General features: G+C 41.9%; 1 protein-coding gene across 9 annotated transcripts; it reads left to right on the top strand.

Annotated features, from left to right (window-relative positions):
- Nucleotides 1–4,427: 4,427 nt before the first annotated feature.
- Nucleotides 4,428–23,630, top strand: LOC118785679 (ATP-dependent RNA helicase DDX3X-like). 9 transcript variants are annotated; one of them, XM_036540521.1, is made up of 23 exons: nt 4,428–4,725; nt 6,570–6,627; nt 6,953–7,000; nt 9,673–9,729; nt 10,435–10,527; nt 10,618–10,689; nt 13,237–13,320; nt 14,123–14,317; nt 14,479–14,617; nt 14,772–14,888; nt 14,986–15,085; nt 15,164–15,299; nt 15,686–15,783; nt 16,119–16,217; nt 16,352–16,512; nt 16,825–16,969; nt 17,055–17,199; nt 17,669–17,719; nt 19,912–20,093; nt 20,181–20,298; nt 20,625–20,778; nt 20,994–21,118; nt 21,279–23,630. In XM_036540521.1, exons 1-23 carry the CDS (start codon nt 4,681–4,683, stop codon nt 21,353–21,355), a joined length of 2,499 nt encoding a protein of 832 aa, XP_036396414.1. In that variant the 5' UTR covers nt 4,428–4,680; the 3' UTR covers nt 21,356–23,630. The 9 variants fall into 9 exon arrangements, with proteins under 9 accessions (XP_036396414.1, XP_036396422.1, XP_036396415.1 ...); XM_036540529.1 differs by having other exon boundaries at nt 20,994–21,112; XM_036540522.1 differs by having other exon boundaries at nt 14,123–14,254.
- Nucleotides 23,631–23,885: the final 255 nt, after the last annotated feature.

The following is a 23,885-nucleotide window of genomic DNA, read 5'->3' on the forward strand; positions in this document are numbered from 1 at the left end:
TTGCAATTTCTGGAACTGACACCCCTGCAATTCAGGCCCCAACAGCTTGACATCTTTAAAAATCTGATAAATCTTTCTTGTAGCTTAAGAAACTCACATATTAAAGTTTTGATTTTGAAGTCTTTTTATAGTGGTAATATATTGGTAATTAGTGCTTACATTAATATGGAATGCTTGTGTAGGCTCCCTTTGTGATTTACTTCATTTAAATGGGTCCTTTTTTCATTTGGTGTCTCTATTATTTTGGCTACCCCCTGTATGTGTCATACTTTGACATTCTTGAAAAATATATTACTTTTACTTAACCTACATATCTTCCAGTGATGTATAAGGTTCCTGTATGTTCTGGTATTTATAAGGTTATCATCTTTGGAAAGACAGGTATGTGCACTACAGAAGTCATACCAGTTTTGAATCCTGGTAGAATAATCATATCACAAATGAACTTTAACACAGGCAACCAAGCCATCAAACTGGCTTCATAAGACCTGCAAATACTGTAGTTCTAGTTCACCTTCATTTCTGATCACTGAACTGGACAGGGAAGGACAGACTGGAGTTATCATGAAGGACTTTGCCAAGTTTTCTATAGAGTGATTCAGAAATGCCTGTTCACTGTGTATGGAGGCTGTATGGAACTGGGTAACTTTACCTGGATCCATAAAATTAGATTTTAACCCCCTGTTATGCTCAAGACACTTGGAAATGAAGTACTGTTCGTATTCAAATGGTGATATGAAGGGGCGATATGTTATATATAAGCTATATAAGGCATGGGAGATCTCACACTGTTCAAGGATAATTGCTGAGCAAACACATTATTTAGTGGAATTCAAGGATGCGTTATACACTGTTAGAGTGCAGATGTCTGTTTTCCATGGCACTATCACTTACCAAATAACAATTGCAGACTAGTCCCTGAGGCCACAGGCCAGTGAGGCCCTCCATGGGATTAGGGGGTAAGGTCTAGACATTTTCACTATGTTTTCTAAACCCAGTAAGATACAGCAGGCAATTTATTCTTTTCCTTGGCTTGATATACAAAGTTATAAATGTTATCTTTTGAACCAGCCACCACATTATATGCCTGTTGATTTTTTAAACTGAGGAGTTTTACAGAAAGCTGTTTTTTTTTCATGTTTCCTGTCCTGCAGCTTGTAATGTTGGCCCCTTGCTTGTTGACTGCTGCAGTATGACATTCCGAGAAGCACTAATTGGTCTGTCAAGCGGAGGGAATCAGGCAGTGTGACGGAGGAGCCGCGGATTTTTCCCTTCCCGCTCTCTCCCTTCTTGCTAATGAATCTGGCGCCCACCAACAAGGTTTGCAACAAAGCCAATTACTTCAGCTTCACTTGATCCCCACCCATATGTCCAGGTTATCTTTGAGTATACAGCGTATCCAGCTAGTTTGCAAGGTCTGCTGGATGCTGTATTAGTCGTGCCTTATATCTACATAATACTGTTGTTTAGGAGACACAAATCAGAAAATGAAGACAGTTTGAAGTTGCCTTGAAGTGGCAAAATATCAGGCAAATTACAGGAAATCTAGTGCTTGATTGCAGGCCCCTGGATGTGCAAGGATTTGAGACAGGACACAAAAAGAGGAAAGAGAGGGGTTTTTAGTCAAAAGTGTGGAAATACTGCCTGATTTTGGACAGCATTTTACATCACTTCAGTAAGCTCCTTCAGAAATCCTTGGCAAATGCAGATGTGAAATCCTTTACAGAATCCTGCTTCAAGCACTGCAAGGAAATAGGTTCCTCTCTGGTGCAGTTCATCCAGAAATGTGGTGGTTGTGCCAATTCAATTGCATACATTTTAATGAGGTTAGTGACATAAGGAAATCGAGAACCCCAATACAAAAATGGTACAACATAAGATGCAGTCTAAGCATTTTCTTACACAGAGGATATACATCATAGAGCTGCCACTGTGCTCTAAGAGTGAAAAAATAAAATTAAATTCAACAGTGGGGAAAAATGAATTGAATTCAAAATTTATTTATAAAAAAACAACCTGGTTGACGTAATTACCGGTCAGTATAGCCACCTTTTTTCTTTTCTCACACAGACAGTGGAAGCATTAGTCAGCTGAGGTCAGGGTATTCCATGCTGAGTAGCAACACTGCTGGACTGATGGGAGAATCTACCTACTTCTACAGCACAGATAAAAAACAGGATCTCCTCAGCGAGATTCCTTGCCTGGCAGAGTGCCCTTGCCTGGGGAACGGGCACCATGCCAGCAGTTTTCTGAAGGCAGGCTTTTCCTGATCCAGCCCAACCTGGTAACCAGCGGCAACCAATCTCCCTCTGCCAGAGTGAACCCGCAGTGGGCCAAAGCTATCCAGTCTCAGCCACTAAGAAGCCCTGGGTTCAAACATACATCTGGCTGACCCACATGTGCCAAAAAGGCTTTCCGGAATATGGTCTAGAGAAGTGGGATACTAATACATAGAAAAACTACCTTATCTCTTTTACTCAAATTGAATTTACATCAGAAGGCCAGAGTATTTAGCCAAGATCTTGTATGTGTATAATCAGTTATCTTCTCTTTTGGGGTTGATCCAGATCAACAGTGAGTCATTCCGTATATTGATTTACTTATTTGATGTTCTAAGTGTAACCAAACCTGCAGTAGATAACAAACATATTGTTTTCACTTGGTATTCCCCGCACTCCACTCCAGGTGAGCAGACACCTCCTCTCCCCAGGTTTTCGACCCAGGAGAATGACCTAGAGAACTGAGAGGAGTTCTGCTTTGCGCCGAGTGAGGTCTGAGTATTGTGTGTGTGCGCTTGCATGTGCTGTGAGGTGAAACACATACTTTTTGGAAAAACTGTGGAAACAGCCTGTTCCTGAGAGGCTTCGGAAGAGCTTTGGAGTTAAAAGGTGCCCTTGAATATTGAATGACAACATGGGCGCAATGTGATCTAAAACATCCTGCTAGATTTATATAAATCCCCTACTGTTTTCCCACTAAAGGCTCTCTCTCTCAGAATGTAAAAAAGGTAGACAATATTCAGATGTAGCCCAGAATATCACAGGTCCTCAGTGAAAATACAGGGCACATTTAAAGGCATCATGTTGCCAAGAATAATGCATGGACTCACTGATCTTTATAAATAGTGGATTGGCCCAGCATGAATTCCCCAAAAATAATCAGCTATGAACACATGGATACTTAAGAAACACAGATCTGTAAAATATATAAACTTGAAAGGCAGATCTTGGCATGCGACAGCCAGCAAAAACAATCAATCCAATGCTATTGAAGAAAATACACTTAGGGCTTTTAATTTCAATCTTCAAGTCCAAGTTTATTTTAAGTGTGACTGAAATTCAGTCCTGGTCCGTTCTAATCAGATTAAAGCTTTCCTTTATGCAAAGAAAAAATTTTGTTCTTATCTCCAGCCACACATTCTGCAGAATATAATCTATTCTTTCACTCTTCCTATGAAATATAGCAGGAAATATTTTTGTTATAATTCCACAACCTCCGGTTCAACGTAATCCAGGGTCATTAAAATAACAACAGGTGTGTTTCACAAACCGGGTGTTAACAGTCACACAGTCTCATATGAATTTGTTGCCATGATATTCAATATATGTGTAAGTGAGATGGTCTGTGCACTGTATTTCCAATTAATAAATTCCTAAAAATTTCTATAATATTTAACAAAATCTTACTAACACACCTGGGAACACCCAAAACCGAGTAGATGGACTATATTTGCCAACCCTCTGTTTTGGAAAAAAAAAAGTAATTTCATTAAGAAACACAAACATGCATAGCACGAGATAGTCTTGTTTGTACAGCATTTCTAGACTGACACATGACTGCAGGACAAACCCTTCTCATTCATGTGCTTGTCTGTAAATCTTGCCAAAAACAAATCTTGTGATAACTCACAAATTTGAGGGAATTTAAATGACTTCCCATCTCTTCAAACCATAAAAGGATAACGGAATTTTCACTCTTGAGGCACAATCGATTCCGATTCAGGCGAAAAACTACAGCTTCAAAAATAATGCCAGGGAGTCCAATTACCTACCTTTCTCAAGAGACAGTTATAGGGGGGGTCTTACAAACCTTAAAGTAACAGTATAACGGGGGGTATTACGTGCACGAAACAACCAACGTTAACGTGTTAAATCGGTATTAACCAAATTAACCATACTAAATATATTAACATCCTAGAGAACGATAAAAAATGAGAAAACACAATGGGAGGTCGTATATTACAAAACGGTGAAACGCATTTCAGATCAGTTTGGCTGTTCTTCGAGCATTGCGTTTTGTCTAATCTGCGCCAACTTCACGAAATTACACTCGACAAAATATCGCGATGGTTTGTGTTTCCTACCAGGTTGGTTCAGCCAATAAAATCTCGCGGTATGTGCTTTGGTTCTATTCCACCACGGACCAGTGGAAGGTGCCGGTTAAAAGCTCGGGCTGAGTTGAGCTACGGACGTAACTAGCTAGCTACGCGAAACTGAAGGAAAACAAAGATATATTTATATAATTTAAACACAATATTTGTATTAATAAAGTTACTTTGACCTTTCTATACATTTGTACCGTAGGAGGAAAACGACGAAGGGAAACACCAAGACGTTTGGCTAGATAGCTAACAAAGAAAAGCCTTTCTCAAAAGAAATAATTCCTCATAATTCCATAGTTATGAGTCATGTGGCCGTCGAAAATGCACACGGTCTAGATCAGCAGGTGAGTATCGATTATTTTGATTCTATACAGCAGTTTGTTTGTTACACATGAGTGTAGAACTAAATAAAATTTGATAGAAATGGTATACTGCCATGAGTGGCGATCTAGCTAGTCTGCTGTGTCTACAGAATACAGTATTCAGCGTTGCTGCGTGCTTTCGTCTTCTGGCTGGTTAAAATGGTGGTGTAGGGGGTAATGGTGATGATGGCGGAGCTTCATAGCTATCTTTTTTCAATGCGGACTTTCACCAACATCACAATGGCGGCTATTGTCTGAAATGCCAGCATCATGGTACATCCTCTGAATCTTGTCACTTTTCCCTTTAAATTGTTCCATGATTTCCTAGTGCGTTTGGTTGTTTATTTTCAACGTGCGGCAAGTTAGCTACTTAGCTAACGGTCTTTACCCATCGCCGGTTCGATAACCTAGCTACCTGACGTTAGTTAAAAATAAAATCGCAATTTCGAAACATGTTTTCTAGCTAGCCAACCAATAACGTTAACTGCGTAATCTGTTGATATGGATTATGACCTTACCGATCGGCCTTTTATGGAACAGCGTCTACTTTCCAATAGCTAGATCTACGTTAACTGTCTAACTTGTACTAAGGGCCCTTTAACTGACTTCTTTGTGTGAGCCGTCACGAAAATTTCAGTTGGATGGATGGCTATGTAGCTAGCTAACGTTATACCATCTAGTTAATGGTATAACATTAATGAGACTGCGAACCTAGTTAGCCATCAAGGTAATCTTACTATTACCCTCTTGATCGCTAGTTAGACCTTTCTTAGATGTATCTTTTCCCTCAAACAATGGTCAGTTTCCTGCGATACCGTTAAAGATAACTTAAAGATAACGTTAGCTGTCTTCTCAGATACTCTGCCGTGGACTAGTAAAGGATATTTGGACCAACTACGTAGCTAACAGTCGAATTCATCTAGCCATAAAAATGTGAATGTAACTAGGTAATTCCTGTATCTTGCTACAGTGACCTAAAATGTGAACGACGAATTATGGGGTAGCGTTGAGTCTGAGCTGATTCTCATTGTTTGGAATCCATTTAATTAATTTAAACTGGAAATTGAGATGTCGGCTTATGGCGCGTTGTCCGGCCTAGCTAACCATAGCTTTCATGAAAGCGTTGCCGATGCCCATGACGTAACCCGCTTCCTAGCTGTTATAAAAATGGCTTCCTGGGTATCTTTAACGTTAGCTGGTTTGCGGTTACAAAATACCTACTCAGCAAATACGTAACCCTACAGTGGTGTCGTTTTAAGTAAGACCATAGCAGTTATTAAAGGTCCGATAGATAGCGAGGGGTTGTCCTCGGTTTTTTTTTTTAAACATTTGGCAACATTCTTTGTATAATCGCATGGGACGGTAGTGCGCAAGCTGGCTGTCGTTACACGTATGACGAACGTCAGGTTGCGCAAGTCCCCTGTTCGGCCTAGGAAGCACGTGACCCACGTGAGCCCGTATTGTTCTCGCCCGCTGTCTTGAGTTGCGAACATAGAGCTGGCACGTTAATCCCCGGCCCTTTAATGGCATTAAACACGGAAGAATCCCTGCTGGCCTTGCGCAGCGTTAGAGTCGGAGAAATGCTAACGTGCGAGGCGGGATTGAAAACAATAAATGCAGTGGTGGCTCAAATGAAGATGCACATAGTTTGCTTACATAATAAGGGTTCAAGACTGACATTTATAGGTTAGACAGGTTATACCCTCATGCGTGATGTCTTCCATGAGTTTGAAATATGCACTGTTTTGACCAGTTTGGATATTATTGCTACATAAATTGAAACGTGAAATATGTTATCTGCTAACTATACAAATTTTCGTTTACAGCTTGCTGCCCTAGACTTGAACTCTGCAGCTGAGGGGCAGGGTGGAGGTGGTACTGGCAGTGAGTATCTGTACCCGTAGTTCTAATTACCAAGGAAGTCTTGTAAAGCAGTTAAAGTTCCACATGTCCTGCAATTTAAAGCAGTGCTTTTATGATGTTTTTGCAATATAGTAGACTTAAGTGAATTTGAGGGATGGTTATAAACATGTTCAAACTTTATTCATGTTTCATCTCAAATTTTAAGCAAGTAATTAAACAGACAAGCTATGCAGAAGTTTCTCTGTGGAATTCCCAGAAGTGTACATGTGAATATTGAAACCCAATGAAAGTGCTTCTGAACTGTCACTGCCATTACTGCTCCTTACACGTCTGTCTTTACCTTCAGGGCGTTACATTCCACCTCATTTGCGGAACAAAGAGGCTTCCAAAAATGGTAAGGGGTAACTTTGTGTTCAGTGAAAAACCAAGTGACCAATGACATTTGTACCGTTGATTGATTTTTTTTTTAAGCAGACATGTTTTGTACATGTATTTTTTTTAAAGGACCATTTTCAAAAGCTGTATTTGATAACCTGTGCTTTAATATTTTGTTGCTGCTGCTTGAAATGTTCATTTCACAGTGCTAATTTTGTCTATGACACAGGCATAGTCATAGTTCACAGCCACATGTGGTGAAATTATGCTGTCTGTTGTGATTTACCACTTATCTAACGCTGAGCAGAATTAGTTTTACATGATGTCGCTGTCCAAATCAAGGTGGTTTTGTGTGTGTGAACAGTAGTATAATATAGTGGGCACTTATCTGATCATTTGATTTTGTGTCTTGAATCTTATTTAACAAGGTGTTTTGAACAGTACAAATAGTTGTGGAGAACAGTTGAACCATTTTAAATTGGCATTCTGATATGTTTGTAAGTAGTGCAAATCATGGGAGGTGGTTTACCACAAAATGAGTCAGCCAGGCAGCAAAAGGTTACTGTCAGTGCTTTTAATTGGATGCACACGGCCAGATGTGTGCTAATCAATTGGGAAGCAGGGGTGAAGTAATGACATGGACTGACCTGGACATACTGAACCACATGCTTTCTCACTAAAGCCATTGTAGCCATGTAACATCAAACTGTAAAGTGTGTAATTGCTTCCCCACTTTGACACTACCCTAAACTGAACCCCTGTCTAATTGTGAGAGATTGTAATTTAGGTTTGCCAGGCCTCCATGAAATGTTGAAACTAAACACTTCTATTGTGCCCATCTCCCTTTTGCCTGTATAGCTACTTTGGGCTATCCCTTCACTATATGGCACCATAGCACGCAGCATTTCAGGCTGTTGGCTTGTTCGTTTACACTTACGTTTGCATAGTTTAATGCACCCAAAGTTTGATAAAAAAGGTAAATTGAGGTGCTTTTCATGAATGTATGCATGGTTTTTAAAATTTAAAAAGCCATCAAAAGTTGTTCTGATGGAAGTAGCTTACCATCTTGATTTTGCCCTCATGTCCCAAAGAGGAAATGCATTTTTCCTTGAAAACTGAACAGGAACTGGTCAGGGGTCATGGAGTTCCTCGTCAAGTTCTCTTGGAATATTGTTTTAGAGTAGTCATTGGGTAACTTTATTTAATTTGACATTTTCAGTCAAATCTTGCAATTTATGGTCTGTGTGCTAGCATTGGTTTTCTGTGTATACCTCCCTAAGCCAGTGATTCTCAATGGTGCTCCTGGGGGCCCTCTGCTCTGCACGTTTTCACATCTTTCCCTGCTCTACCTACCTGACTGAACTCATGTTTCACCCATGTTAATCACACTAATTTCAATCCGGTGTGTTTGGAGAAAGGATAGATAGAAGATATACAGGACAGTGGACCTCCAGGAATAGGATTGAGAAACACTGCCTTAAGATATACAAATACTGTTTGATCAGGAATCTCTAAAGGGATTTAATTTGTCACACTGCAAAAAGACATAGCAGTAGCAGAACGGCACAGTTCGGTAAATTGCATAAGTGAGTACAGCTGCTTCACATGCAGAGTTTTAGAACTTTGGGGTGGAAAATCAAAATTTGATGTGTTGGCATATGTATCTGGTGCGTACATGCACAATAGAGCATTCTGAACTGCGTGCTGTTAGTCTAGGACTGGACCCTGTTCTACAGTCTGACACAGGCCAACCTTAAAATCAGCTACAGCTTTTCATTAGTGTGAACTGAGACATACAAAGCCCCATTGAGATTTTTTTTTCTTGGATAGCTCTCTGATCACTTAAATATCAGGCAGAACTTGTTCATAAATGTGATTTGTGCATGGTGCCCATTTCAGTGCATAGAAAAATGAAGCTACATTGAAACTAGATATGCTACTCGCAACTTCTTGAAACCCCAAGGCTTCAGCCTGCAGCTTCTAAGCAATGAAATTTTCACCAACCGTACATTCATAAACCCCTAGATTTTTCAGTACAATTCTTGATGTCTTTGTGACAAGTCAGCCATAGAAAAAAAGCTTTTTTTGGACAGGGATTTGTGTGTCACTTCACTAGTCTGGCCTGTCAGTGACTGTAGGATGAAGGTTGGGTTTCTAGGCTTACCAGCCATGGTTTAGAATGCTCAGTCATGCATGTAGTTACTCAATTCACATCACAAAGGAGCTTTCCATTAAGGCAACCAGAATAATGCTTGGATATCTGTTTAGGGCTAAATGCTGATTTGGACGCTTATAAGAATATTGCTCTCTTTATTTAGCTTTACCAAATTCAGTAAATTTCTAGTCAAGATGGATTTAGTAGTGGCTCATGGTATCATAGCAACTGGGAATGAACTGTTAGGGGAAAAAAGTGTTTTGTGAGGTGGTAATTTCAACCAATTTCAGTAAATCTGAGAGCGTGGTATGGGGAGTCATCTGCAGCTCATCACAATTTCATGGTTCTTTTTCCAATCCTAGTGTGTGTATTTTGTGGGCTGAAGACACTGTCATTTGCCTCAAAGGTATAAATGTTCTCCAGACCCCTGGATAAAGCCCATAAATGATCTCTGTATATCTTTTTTTGACGATATATGTATTCAGCTTTGGTATTCCCAGCATTTTCTTGACTTTACTCTCATTTTTTCACAACAGGAAATGCTTATGCCTCTGGTAGACAGAGCGGTTATTCAGTGGCACCAGTGAGGAGCTGTAAGTTTGTGTTCTGACAGCTTTTTGCTCAGGGAAGCTCTGCATTGTTAGGTGCATGACGATTCAGTCAAATGCCATTTGTGCCAACATTCAGTGGCCAGTTTAGAAAAAGGCATGGTCACTTTTTCTGTTTTTATAGTCATCCTGCTGTTACAGGGTGTAAAATCATTACACTTTTTTCTTGTGGGGGGACATTTGACACTCAAACATCTGCAATTTGATATCCGGGGTGATTTTGCTGGCAGGTAATGTGGGGGGGAAATAGCTCGGATCCCCTTTGGCTACAGACTGTCAGCCATATTGGACTAGTTTATGGGGGTAGTGATGGGTGCTTGTGTGTTCCACTCCTCCTCTTCCCTCTTAAGGTTGGCTAGGCTGTGTGGGGCTGCTTAGCTTTTGTGGGAATTGATCTTCACCATGGCTGTGTTTATATGGGTTGAGCGCAATATGAGGTCAAAAGGCACTTGCTGATGGCATTGAATCTGCAACGTTAAAATTGCCGGAGAACTCTAACCCCTTCTCCTGTTGCAATCATTACATGAACGTGACCTGGGTTGCAAAACCTTAACCATCAGCCGTAGGTGGTCTACAGAGTACAGCTCGCTCTTGCATTGTCTCTGTGCTTTTGAGTGAATGCACATTGTGGCTTTCATGTGGGGTTCATGTTTTTTTCTTTTCCCCTTGCAAAATAAATTGTTCCCGAAGTTTCTCCCAAACAGTACCCTCAAACTTGGTATCCAGAACGCAACCATAGACACAGATCTAACTATACGAAAGGATGGAATGACTGTAGGACCGGTAATTATGGCAGAGTGAATTGCAACATTTCGTTTGCCTTCTCCTTTGTTCTGCTGTTGTTTTGATGTTGGGCCTTGTACTTTTGCCCAGGTTACCCAAGCTGCGGTTCCCAGGAGCTTTCGTTTTATCAGGCGTACAGGGGTGGCTGGCCTGACAGACGCGGTATACCTGGACATGTGCATGTGACCGCTCACTGCTGCCGCACTCCCCCTCAGTGTCTCTGTCTGCTTGGTTTTATCTACTGGGCACAGTCTTGCTGTAGCAGTCTTGGTCACAGGCTTAATTTTCAGCAGGCAATGCTGAGAGCAGGCTCTGGCTGATTGGTTTGCATCTTGGCCTCAGTGTCTAATAATGCATGGCAGTCTCCATCCTGTTATATATGGAGCACTCAAGCCAAGAGAACAGGCAGACTTCAAAACTGTAGTAATGGCTGCCTGAATACTAATAAAAGGCTTTGTGCAATCTTTGTCAAATGCAAGATTTGAGAGCGGTTTGTGCAGTTGAATGAAACCTGCTGTCAGTGTTCAGTTGCGGATGCATTTTCACCGCTGAGGGTATGACCTTTAATCTTTGACAGTGGTGTTATTTTGGAGGGGCGGCTGTGTGCTATGTTTACTCCATGGCAACTGAGCCCCGTGTGGAATGGCCTGAAAGTTGTCTTCTGCCACCTCAAAGTTCACATTCTGTGTGAAGCCTGTTTCTGAACAGTGGCGTGAAGGTTTTATCACTTATATATGTACAAATGCGTCTCTGAGTGATGTTTGTGGTCCATCTGGAGATCCTGAATTAGGTAATCGCAGAATTTAGTCCAGAATTTGAATGCATGTAAAGAATTGACTTATTAATGGCCTTCTAGCCTTCCCCAATTTGTGAGGAAATACTATTCGAGGGGAATAAGACTTTGTCCCAAAATGTGGCACTGTAAGGTTTCACTTTTTTCACTTTGAGCTGATGTGTTTAATGCTGTCCTCTTGCTATAATCGCTAATATGCTGTATGCTTACCAATAGGTATCTGCTGAGCTGCAGTTTCTGTTGGATAGTGCATGTTTTTAGTGGCAGATTTGCCTTAGCTTTTTGCAGACAATTCAACAAGCCTTGATGACCTGAGGCATAGTATGATTGGGAAATCATACACCTACATGGCTGCTTCAGTGCAGTGATTAGTATAACTGAATGTTCAGCAGTGGGTACATTAAGTGTGAAATTCTAAAATGAAACTTAACAGTTGTTCACACTGTACTATATCATTGGTTGCATCGTGGGTACACTACATCTTTCTTGCACATAATTTGCTGTGGCTGTAGTCTGTTGCTAGGCATGCATGGCTTTTAACCCGGTTATAGGTCGATGACAACAGTTTGACACTTCATCCTTTCAGTCAATGATACCTAGCTCGTAATCCAGCTTTTCAGAGGTCAGGAGGTACTGTAAGTCCAGAAAGCACATTATTTTCTTAGTATAGGCTTTTAGGGCTGACTTCAGTAATGCTTGTTGTTGGATCTCACACATCCTGTTATACCCCTGGATATTTATTACACGGTGATACAATGGCAGTTCCTTTCCCAGGGTGTGAACTGTGAACCTACAACCTAATGACCATTCATCCTCCTTTCACCACTATCCCACCCAGCTAAAATAAGAAACGCATGTCAACTTCACTTCAAATGAGATTTTAGCTAATTAGATCGCAACCCTGTCAGGTTGCAAGTTGCTCAAAGGACTAGTAATACGGATCTGCTTCATTTAGCTTTTTTAACGTTGAAAGTCCCATGTCACTCTGACTCGGCAGTATTTTCATAAATGTAAATTTATTACATTCAGGCCAGATGCAATTGGTTGATAAACTGGCACAGTAATGTCAGGATGTGCTTTTGCAGTATACAGTTGGATCATTCTTTCTGTCTGCAGTAGTCGGTTTTATCAAAATGGACACTTTTCATACTGACATTGTTGTATTGTCAATATAAAAAAAAATGAAACTATGGCTTGGGCCTTATTGAAATGAGCATGATCAACTAGTGGAAGTGCTGTAGTGTCTCTGTGCTTGCTGCTCAGTAAAGTTGCCCGAACAACACAATAAGTGCCGACAACTTGTTGCTTTCTGGTCTCTATATTTGTGTTAACTTATTTCTAATTGGTTAATGCACTAAGGTCTGGTTTCCGCTGACCCACCTTTGCCTTTTCAAAGGTGGTATTAGCCTTGCCTGTCTCACTGGAGTCTCACCTTGAGTGCTGCTGACGGGAGCGTTTAGAGTTGAACTTCTCTGGTGCCATCTGCACCTGTCTGTGAGGCATTTGTAATTGCTTTCTATATTTATGCATTTGCTTTTAAGCTCGGAGTGTGAAGTATCCTGATGCTTGTGCTTGTCTGGCTCCTTAAATTTTGATGCCTCTTGATTTGCAGTATTATATTGTAGATGAACCCTGTTTATATACCCTACCCTTCTATGTTCCTGCTTAAAACCTAGACCATGCTGTAAGCAACACTGAAACATTTCTGTTAATTGAATGCAATTCATGTCAGGCTACTTAGTTTCATGATTTTTTTATGCAGTGGTGGGGATATTTTCAGGGTTCGTCTGTTCCTCCACTCTGGTTAACTCCGTGTAAAGTGGTTGGGAATGCTTTGATGTGAGCAGTTAAAGGAGTGAACAGCTTCTCTGTTGAGCAGTAGTGTAGACTCTGGCCGGTAACTCTGTTACTTCCAGCCTCTCCCACCCACACAGACTGCAGTGTCACCACTGATGCCAATGACGACACAGCCAGTGTGCTCAGCTGGGCTGATCGCTGCGGTAATTGTCTTCTCAGACAGTGGCGTGACACTTACTTCCTTGTTTTTAGGTTCTGCATTGTTTTTGTGTTAGTGTATCTGTTGTCCCAGTTTTTCAGACTTTATTTATTTTTTTAATTCAATGTCTGGATGAAGTAAGGGCTCAGCAGGGCTTGTTGGGAAATAGAATCCTTCCCCAACACTCCTGACAGAAATCTGCATCTCCTTGTGACCTGTTGTCACTGGTCACTGCAGTCTCTGAGCTGGCATAAACCTGTACACAACCATGTTTGTTTTATTTATTTATTTATTTATTTTTTACTGTGCTCTTACAGTGGATGTCAAACTTCAAACTTGGATATGTGGTTGTTAGTCATAAATTGACAGCCTGACTAATAGGCAGTATTTTTTTTTTTTTTTTCTTTTCACGGGTACTAGTGGGTATTGCACTGGTGGTGGTAGATGGGATCTAGAGCAATTTGCAGATGTTTATAGGAATGTGCTTTCTTCCCCACATCCCCACGAGGAATTCAGTCAGAACTTATTTTTGCATGAGTAAAGTGCAGATCATTTGGCCAGATATGCCTGAAATGACCATTGGTACCAAATTGATGAGTTTGTTCCTTTTCCAGGGGAACAGCATATAATGGAAAGTGTCTGAAGTTCATAAACTGCAATCATAGAGCTGGATGCACAAGTTGACTCTGTGGACCTTAGGCCAAAAAGACACTTTCTTTTCTTCACCCATGAAGTCTTTAGCAGGTCCACATGCAGGGGGGGTGTCTATTACCAGCTCTGAGCCATGTCCGTCTCTCTCTATAAAGATTCTCCTGGATGGGACGGGGGGCGGAGCAATGGCTTTGTGAATGGCTACCACGACGGCAGGGACAACCGGATGAATGGCGACCGCAGCTTCGGCGGACGGGGACCCTCTCGCTCAGACAGAGGTGGACGTGGTGGGTACCGTGGCAACAGAAGCGGCGGCTCCTTTAACCAGACCCAGCCGATGCAGACTGCAGGTGGGGGAGCAGTCGTCTGTTTGTCTCAAGTTCCAGTGCGTTTCGTGAGAACTTGCAGTGTATGGCATCTCTTAAATGCCTTCCAGACAGTGAAGCTGTAGGTAAGTGTGTGATGGGAAAAGGACTCAAATGTGGTTGTGCTGTCTTTTTTTTTTTTTAAGGATTTGGTTATGACAACAAAGATGGTGGTGGATGGAACTCTGGGAAGGACAACAGAGACGCCTACACTAGTTTTGGAGGGCGCTCTGACAGAGGGAAATCTTCTTTCTTCAATGACCGAGGCTCTGGGTCCAGAGGAAGGTATGTGTTACAGGGCATAAACCTGGATGTGCGTGTCAGATTGAACCCCCCAGGCTGGGTGAATGTTGATATGTTGATATAAGGGACTTTATTCCTGTCCTCTGTCAGAGTGCACCGTTCAGTGGATGTAGATATTAAAGGCTTGGTTTGACAGGTATGAGCGTCCCGGCTTCGGCACCCGAGATGGCGGAGGAAACAGCCGCTGGGTGGAGGACTCCAGGGATGAGGAGGACTGGTCCAAGCCGACGTCTCCCAACGAGCGCCTGGAGCAGTGCGTATCCGTCCCTCTCTCCGACTGCTTATTTAATCTACTCTCCGCCCCGCATAGTGGACTTACTTAACGTCACGTCCTATTTATCCCCCTTCAGTGAGCTGTTCTCTGGAAGCAACACAGGGATTAACTTTGAGAAGTACGATGACATTCCTGTGGAGGCCACCGGCTCCAGCTGCCCTCCCCATATTGAGAGCGTAAGTTCCTGAACTCGCCCTTTCGTTAATTTGATGTGATGTTGAAACGGTGCCTCACCGTACCCCTTCGCGTTTCAGTTCCACGACGTGGACATGGGAGAGATTATCATGGGTAACATCACCCTGAGCCGCTACACCAGACCCACTCCTGTTCAGAAGCACGCTATTCCCATCATCAAGGCCAAGAGGGACCTGATGGCCTGCGCTCAGACAGGTTAGGAAGCCTGACTGTTTTCAGCTGAAGGCTTTTGGGCTGTATTTGGTTAGCTTTTTTTTCCATGACATGGACATAGGAGAGATTGGCATGGTGACATCACTCCTAGTGACTACACCGGACCCACTCGTTGTCAGGCTTGTTGGGATGGTTAGGTTTTACTGATGAATGAGTGTTGTAAGGATGAATGCGTTGACTTTTAAAGCATTGATATTAAAAATTGAAATACTTGAGAATATATCATTGGATTATTGGGGTGAAATGATGGGTAGAGATATGCTTAGTAAATCAGATTAACCAGTCACCAGCTCAGAGCATTAATGCATTTGTGTACCCGGCTTCCCCAGTGATTCATACTTCTGTTTGCTGTGTTTTTTTTTTTCCAGGCTCTGGAAAAACCGCAGCGTTCTTGCTCCCAGTACTGAGCCAGATTTACTCTGATGGTCCAGGAGAGGCCCTGCAGGCTGTGAAGGCCAGCAGCCAGGTAGAGCACTAACACAGCTACTCATTGAGCCACGCAGCACAATCGATACAGTACACTCATGCAAAGGGATTACACTGTACTAAGTATTAAATACGGCGTACTTACCAGATCAACTCGTTGCTAGCCTGTGTATTAACAGTATCTGCGCACATATTGATGTATTCAGTGTAGTCACCATACAATGACCAAGTAACTCTTTATGAACTATGCATCATTTTTCTGTAGGATCATGAAAAAAGTTTATAAAAGCATAATTGAAGCACATCCACCCTTCGTCTTGCTTTTTCCAGCTATGGGAAGGGTATCTAATTTAGCTCCAAATGTTATTTCCACAGGAAAATGGAAAATACGGACGCCGAAAGCAGTATCCAATCTCTTTGGTCCTGGCCCCTACCAGAGAGCTGGCTCTCCAGATATATGATGAAGCCAGAAAGGTATTTGATCCAAGTAACCTTAAACCCCCGGTGGCACTCACGTGGCACTAGTTTCTGCGCAGTGCAGCGCAGTGCCTTAAAGTGACATCCAGCGCGTGTGTGTTAAATCCGACTGTTTGCTGATGTTTTTCTAGTTTGCGTACCGCTCCAAAGTGCGCCCGTGTGTTGTGTACGGAGGGGCTGACATTGGCCAGCAGATCAGGGACCTGGAGAGAGGCTGTCACCTGCTGGTGGCCACGCCTGGCCGTCTGGTGGACATGATGGAGAGAGGGAAGATCGGCTTGGACTACTGCAAGTGAGTTTCCTGTTCGCTGGGATATCTGTTGCCCTATGTTTGCTGCCCTGGTGGCAGCTGATATTGGCTGGAATCCTTTGGCTAATGGAAACGTTGCTTCAGAGGCTTAAGCAGGAAAAAATGAATATGTTAGCCTCATAGGTTGTTTGGCATGCCTAAATAAACTCATAGCAGTCATTTTCAGAAAGCTTTTCCTCAAACTTCAAGCTCAAAACAGGTATGCTATGGAAAGCACGGTGGTGATTTGGTAAATAGCTGACAGCTCTAGCTGGCCTTTTAAAGAAAGTTGTCTTTTCTGCATTTCTCCCTCAGTTACTTGGTACTGGATGAGGCTGACAGAATGCTGGACATGGGCTTTGAGCCTCAGATTCGCCGCATCGTGGAGCAGGACACCATGCCACCTAAGGGCCTCCGCCAGACCATGATGTTCAGTGCCACTTTCCCCAAGGAAATCCAGGTAACTGGGGCTGCTAGAAAGAAAACGGATTAAAAAAAACAAGAATGGTTTCATTGTAGTTTTAATGCTATGTGCTTGTGTTCAGATCCTAGCCCGCGATTTCCTGGAGGAGTACATTTTCCTGGCTGTAGGCCGAGTTGGCTCCACTTCTGAAAACATCACTCAGAAGGTGGTTTGGGTGGAAGAGAGTGACAAGCGGTCTTTCCTGCTGGATCTGCTGAATGCTACAGGTAAAATAGCCACTTTGTCACCTGCTGTCTACCTACATCCTTAATGTAGTAACTGTGCATCTGGCAGCAGTGGTAGTTGGAGTCACTTATTCTGCCTTCCATCATAGAAATGATGTTCCTTTTACAAGGGTGGGCAATGAATGTTCAAGGCTTTCTCCAGAAATAGGCAGCATCTGTAATCCTTTCTCTTTTTAGAGATGGTCTCCAGAAAGCGTTCTGTCTGGTTTTTATGCAAATGGTTAGGTGTAGACAAATCCATCGCAGCACAGAAATGGGCGTAAATCCCTTTGAGTTTTCTTTTGGTTCACCGAAGGCAGTAGGAATTGATTTGAAATGCCCTCTGCTCACATCTTTCTACAGAGGAGAGAATGATGCGTTAAGAGTGTAGTGACTTTAGAATTTTATTGTTTATAAATGAAGCTGTTTTAAAGTGCATACATTTTATTGTGAGGTTTGGTTTTATTCAAAGTCATACCCAGTGAGGTTCAGGAAAATTCCACTGAAAACCCAGAGAAACCCGGTAAGTCAGCAATTTATTATAAAGTTGTAGTAGAATGCCTGCCTCATTCCACCCCTGATTTTTACTGCAGCCCAAATTCTGTTAAGTTGTTCATTTTTTTTTCCCATCAGAAAAGACAGTAACGCATAGCAACTGCCAGAACACGGAGTTGCCAGTGAGAGCACAGGTTATCATTGGGAAGATGGCTGGTTTATTTATCTTTGTAGTGCTGTCATCACTTTAGCTGAGCGTTACTGTCTGAGACAATACGAGTATGAATTCATGTTCATTTGCCTGTAAAGTGGCTTTTCGTTTTTGATTACTGTGAGCTGGTTACTTCTTTTTTTCGAAAGCTGAATTCACTTTCTTTGTGTGAATACCTCTTTCTCACGACATCTCAGTGTTGGTTTTGCCATTACAAGCCGTGTTGCTCAGTTTCCATATGCCAGCAGACTGGCTCAGGGGCTTACAAGCTACCCACAGTAACTGGCTAAAGCTTGCAGGATCATCATTAATGCATGTCTTGTACTGTGAGCAGTACTGGACTAAAAATCCCTCCAGTGCCATGAATTACCTTTTAGTAAAAATGTAGTTGAAATGAATAAAAGCGTTACTAATATAGTGCATATAATTTGATATGGATTAAAATGGATTCCAGTGTCGGCAGCTTGGCTTGCTTTGGTAAGTGAAATGCCATGGTAACATGGTTTTGAAGTGGAAATGAGGTATAAATGCATGTAAGTATTTAGCTGTGTGGTCACATGCTTCATTCCTCCATGTGTAGTCTTGCCACCTCCCTTACCTTTAGGCCCTATGAAATCTTTTTTTTCCCTCCCCAGATCATACTTTCATTTCAGATTTCTCTGTACAATTTTATTTTGCATGTAGATACATTGGCAGAAATAAGTTATTTTTGAACAATTATAATGTTTACTGAATGGGAAGTGAATGGCTGAAAATATACTCAATATATTACAAGTAATTTGTATTTTTATATAAAAGCTTATTTTTTGCCCAGATCTCATTACTATTACTTGGTCTTATGAAAACTACTTATTTCAGTCATTTGATCTTTGTTTTCTATATATTTCTGTTCTGCATGAATATTGTACTGTTTGATGTACTTACTATGCTTACTATAGCAGATGTGTTTCTTTTAGATATTGGTGATTTCCTCAGTTAAGTAGTTGACTACAGTAATAAAGTGTGTGAAGATAAACATTTTTAGGTATTTGCTTCCCCATAGATAACAAAATGTCCCATCAGCTGTCTTATGTCAGGCTCTGAGGAAATGCTCTTGTTCGAATTTTGTCATGATTTCACTGGTTCCCCCATGATTTCTTGTGTCATCGTTTACATATATCTTGTCTAATTCAGCTTGCTTTAACCTTAATTTAACCAGAAGGATCAAGAATAAGCCTCTCATTTCATATTGGAGAATAAGCCAGGCAGGGAATGCAAGGGACCGTGTAGCCAATGAGATGTAGGGGGGCCAGATGTAGATACTTGCACTCTTTCAGGAATTGCTGTAGGATCTTTAAAGACACACCAAACAATGTGTTGGGTTTGTCAGGTGTCAGTTAACTGAATGGTATCTGTTTAAAATGGAACTTCAGCTGAACCTGCTCCCGTGCAGCCTGTGATTTTACTCAAATGAACAACAGAATACAACAGGTGAATGTGATGCAAACACAAATATGACATTTATTTTTATGCTAATAAAAAACAACTCTCAAATGTAAATGGATACAACAGTGGATTCATTGCCATTGTCCAGGAAACTTGACGGAATTGTAGAATCTTGAAATGTGCAAGAAGCCAGATGGCAGTGAAAGTAGATGACAGACTAGCTTGCTGACAGCTGCTAGTTTCACCCGCTGCAGAGGCACACCCTGAGCAGTAGCTGGGAGGAACTAAAATAAGCTGTGTGTCCGTTTATAGAAGGCCCTCCGTAAGATGCCTGCTTTTATTGTAGTTAGTGATGCACAGTGCATCTCAGGCTGATTGTGATCAGAAATGGCTTCAGTTCTTGTCTGCATTCTGTGATTCCATATGAGTTTCCCACATTGGCAGATTCCATAGGGCCCTGCTCCCTACTAGCTGCCACTGAGGCAGGTGAGCTCATTTCCAGCACCCTGTCACCCCCTCTGTAAGTAGCTCCTGGCCGGTCCGTTCTGCTTGGATGAAGACTCAATGTTCCTTTCTCCTTGCAGGAAAAGACTCCCTCACCTTGGTGTTTGTGGAGACCAAGAAGGGGGCAGATGCACTGGAGGACTTCCTCTACCGTGAAGGCTACGCCTGCACCAGTATCCACGGCGACCGTTCCCAGAGAGATCGTGAGGAAGCGCTCCACCAGTTCCGTTCTGGAAGGTGCCCGATCTTGGTTGCCACAGCGGTATGTAATTTTTAATTTTCACTCCCGGATAGCAAAGCAAATGGATTTGTTAGATCAAAGTACTACCACTGATTGTTGATCTTCTAGGTGGCTGCCCGTGGACTTGACATTTCCAATGTGAAACATGTCATCAACTTTGACTTGCCCAGTGATATTGAGGAATACGTCCATCGTATTGGTCGTACTGGTCGTGTTGGAAATCTTGGTGAGTTCTGGAATGACTGATGAAGGCTGTCTGCATGAATGTTTTAGTGGCTATGTGTGACTGCATATTTTGTTACAGCTCTTGGCTCATGTTTCTAGACTGTAGATTTGTATTTCATGTAATCTTTGAAAGTTATTCAACAATTTCAGACTAACTAGGACAATGTCAAATGGCATTGTTATAGCACACTTCTAACTTAGGCTGAAGTTCTTATTTAAAAACATTAAAAGATGGTGTATGAGTTGTATCTGAGCTGAAGCAATACATTTAGATTTAGTGATGACAAGAGGACTTAAAGGAATGTCACTTTTTCCCCCTTCCTCAAGGTTTGGCTACATCCTTCTTCAATGACAAGAACAGCAACATCACCAAGGACCTCCTGGACATCTTGGTTGAGTCCAAGCAGGAGGTCCCGTCCTGGCTGGAGAGCCTGGCGTACGAGCACCAGCACAAGAGCAGCAACCGAGGGCGCTCCAAGAGGTATAGCTCTCCCTGGGAATTTCTAGCAGGGACAGTCTTCGGTGTAGAAACACAACCTTCATGGTTCAGCCATGTGGCTTGCAGGTGGCTTTAGCACAAAAGGCAGTTTACAGTAAACTGGGTTTCTCTGTTTTTGTTTGGGTCATGTCTTGGGCTGGGTATTTTAGTTTCTACTGAGTCCAAAGTCATGACGTTACCCTTCTTTTCGCCTCTAGGTTTTCTGGTGGGTTCGGAGCCAGAGATTATCGTCAGACCAGCAACAGCAGCAGTAGCTTCAGCAGCCGTGGGAATCGCAGCACAGGAGGCCACGGGGGAAACCGAGGGTTTGGTGGTGGTAAGGGTTGGTTTCACTCTCAATCTGTCCTCATTGGGGGGGAGAGATGTCAGTGCTCTCAATTCAGCATTGATTCTGAATATTACCAATGCATGTTGTGCTGTATTACAGCAGACACACTTTGCTGAATTCTCACATCCCTGACTGGCTCATCTTTCCTTTGCAGGTGGATTTGGAAACTTCGGCTACAGCAACGACGGCTATGGGGGAAACTACTCCCAGGTCGACTGGTGGGGAAACTAAAAAAATAACTAAATAAAACTTCAAAAAAAAACAACAACCCACGCGCAGTGGAGGTCACCACGCCAAACTAGCTGAATGGAAACCACATGTAACCTAGCCAGACTATACCCTGTGTAGCTTCAAGAACTCGCAGTACATTACCAGCTGTGATTCTCTGACTCCATTCTGAAAGGGAGCCTGGAAACGGCGGCAGGCAGCCTGCAAGAGAACCAGAGTATCGCAAAACATTAGATGAGCCTGAACATGGCTGCTGATATAATCGCCCGACAGAATCTTGGACTCTAGTTTTCCACTGCACCTCATTTCTTTCTTTGTAAATCTGAGGATCATTTGTTTGTTAATGTACTGTGCCTTTCAATTTAGACAGGAATTTTTATTTTTGAAATGTCATAACTGGCCAGACTTGGCCAAAAGCTCAATTGTTTTTTTGTTTTTTTTTTGTAAGGCATAAAAAAGCTTACTGTACTAAATCAAACCTTGGCAAACACTGGGATGATATGACTTGAGTGAGTCATTATTTCCATTTGAAATTCAAATTGTCACAGGGACATCAGGTAGCCTGCAATACAGGCTAGCGCACAGGTTTGGGATCCATCACAGAAGCATTTGAATTAAAGGTGTTGATTCCTTGTGTGGCAATTGTATTTTAAGGGACACAGAGTTCGAACTTTTTTGCTCACTCTATCCTGGATAGGCTCCTATTAGGGATATGGTAGTCTTGAAAAAGCCATTCCAGTTGTGATCGTAATACTCACAAAAGTAATGAAACGCTTGTGTCTTAACGCTTGTTCAGGCACACAATGCTGGAATTTGTTACTCCACTTCATGGAATTGACTTGACAGTTCAGGCAGCTAGATAAAGTACCACGAGCTAGCCATTAAGTGGGGGACGGCGTTTTTTTCCGTTAATTTCTTCTTACTTGAAACATTTTAGGGGGAAATTGAAAAACGTGTTTGCGTTTTTCCATGAAATGTTTCTCATACTTAACAGAAAGCTATATTGAAAAAAAACGACACAAAAGCCTGCCGTATCTGAAAGTTCTGAATGGCTACACATGGACCACGAATGCCGAAGCGGCCCTGCAGAACGTTATGGCCAATTCGAAATTATACGCATGCTAGTGTTGTTGTTTTTTGGTCAAGGCGCGAAAACCGATGAATTCTGCAGCAGGCTTTACTTTATTACCAACACGTATACATTTTTCTCTTTTCAAGCTGCGTTAAAAAAATTCCGAAATGACATCGTTCGGCTTACTTGGAGGAGGCATGGCTCCTTTATTCAAAGACTAGAGCAGGTGGGGAGGGATTGCAGAGGTCAGTAATGTACAGGGAAAACTGCACAGGGTGTCAGTGAGGGCAGTCGCAAGTGCAGTTGGATGCACCACCATTTTAGTTGCGTAGGTTTCCATTGCATACTGGCTGTGTATTCCACTTAAACAGGCCAAAGAAGGGGTTTTCCCTCCACATGGTAACATCAATGCTGGCGTCTCCTCTGGGAGCTAACTAGTTTTGATGTGCATTTAAAATTGTTGGCCAGGGAGCCAATATCAGCTTCCTTTAAGAAGGTTGCTGAGTGGAGGGGTAAGAAATGGCATTTAACTTTAAGTGCAATAGATTTATGCTCAAGTGTGTTGTGCCTTGAAACTTTTTCAACAAATTAAAGAATTGAAGCGGATGCACTGACAGTATTGAGGTAACTTAAGATGACTGGTGCTATTTAAGTTAGGTCTAGGCCCTTGTATGTTGTACCCATCAAGTTTTACAAAGTTATTTTATTGCACATCTAGAGTTTTATATAAATGTCTTGAGTGCGTGTCCTTAAGCTTCCAAATATTGTGTGTGGAGATTGTTAAACGCAGCTTGTTTACAAAAGGGGAAGGGCTCTTGATATTTAACCAGGATTTATTTGGGACCAGGGGGATTAGCAGTTGGGAATTTAGCTATTTGCACACAGATTTCTAGATTCTACTTTTGCTGCTAGTTGTGTAATTTATTAAGCATTTTTTGAAAAATATTTATTTTTATAAGCCTAAAAGTGATTCTTTGAACGTTTCAAGAAACTTGACCAAAAGACAGTACAAAAACACTGGCACTTGAATGTTGAATGTCACCCGTATGCGTGAAATTTATATATTTCGGGGTAGTGTGAGCTTTTTAATGTTAAAGTCATATTGGACTCAGTCAAAATCCACACCTGTTACTGGCCTTGTGGCTAAATGTTTCTATAGACTGTAGACTATTTAATTGGCTGTCAAAATTGAAGAAAAAAAAAAAACAAACATGCCAAGGTTTGGATAAAATTATCAAAATACACATTTCCTAAATGTATCAGCGCAAAGTGTCCAGATTCTCCTATTGTGTTTTTTTTATTATTATTTTGGGTTTTGTTTTTGTTTTTCAGTGAATGTCTGGCACATGGCAATCTTAAAACATGTGGTTATTCTCTATTGTTGCATTTGCATATTTGGCGACTCTGGTGTTTGACCTTTCAGGAGCATTTGGCAAGTTCCAGCTATAGCAATAAGTCTTA

This window comes from Megalops cyprinoides, chromosome 11, assembly GCF_013368585.1.
Source record: "Megalops cyprinoides isolate fMegCyp1 chromosome 11, fMegCyp1.pri, whole genome shotgun sequence".
Classification (NCBI taxonomy): domain Eukaryota; kingdom Metazoa; phylum Chordata; class Actinopteri; order Elopiformes; family Megalopidae; genus Megalops; species Megalops cyprinoides.

What these genes read in the sequence shown, in the direction of transcription:
- LOC118785679 (XM_036540521.1), top strand. Translation starts at nt 4,681, where the DNA reads ATGAGTCATGTGGCCGTCGAAAATGCACACGGTCTAGATCAGCAG. An exon ending in GGATCTGCTGAATGCTACAG is followed by an intron (nt 17,200 to 17,668) that starts GTAAAATAGCCA and finishes TTTTATTCAAAG; the next exon opens with TCATACCCAGTGAGGTTCAG. An exon ending in AGGGTTTGGTGGTGGTAAGG is followed by an intron (nt 21,119 to 21,278) that starts GTTGGTTTCACT and finishes TTTCCTTTGCAG; the next exon opens with GTGGATTTGGAAACTTCGGC.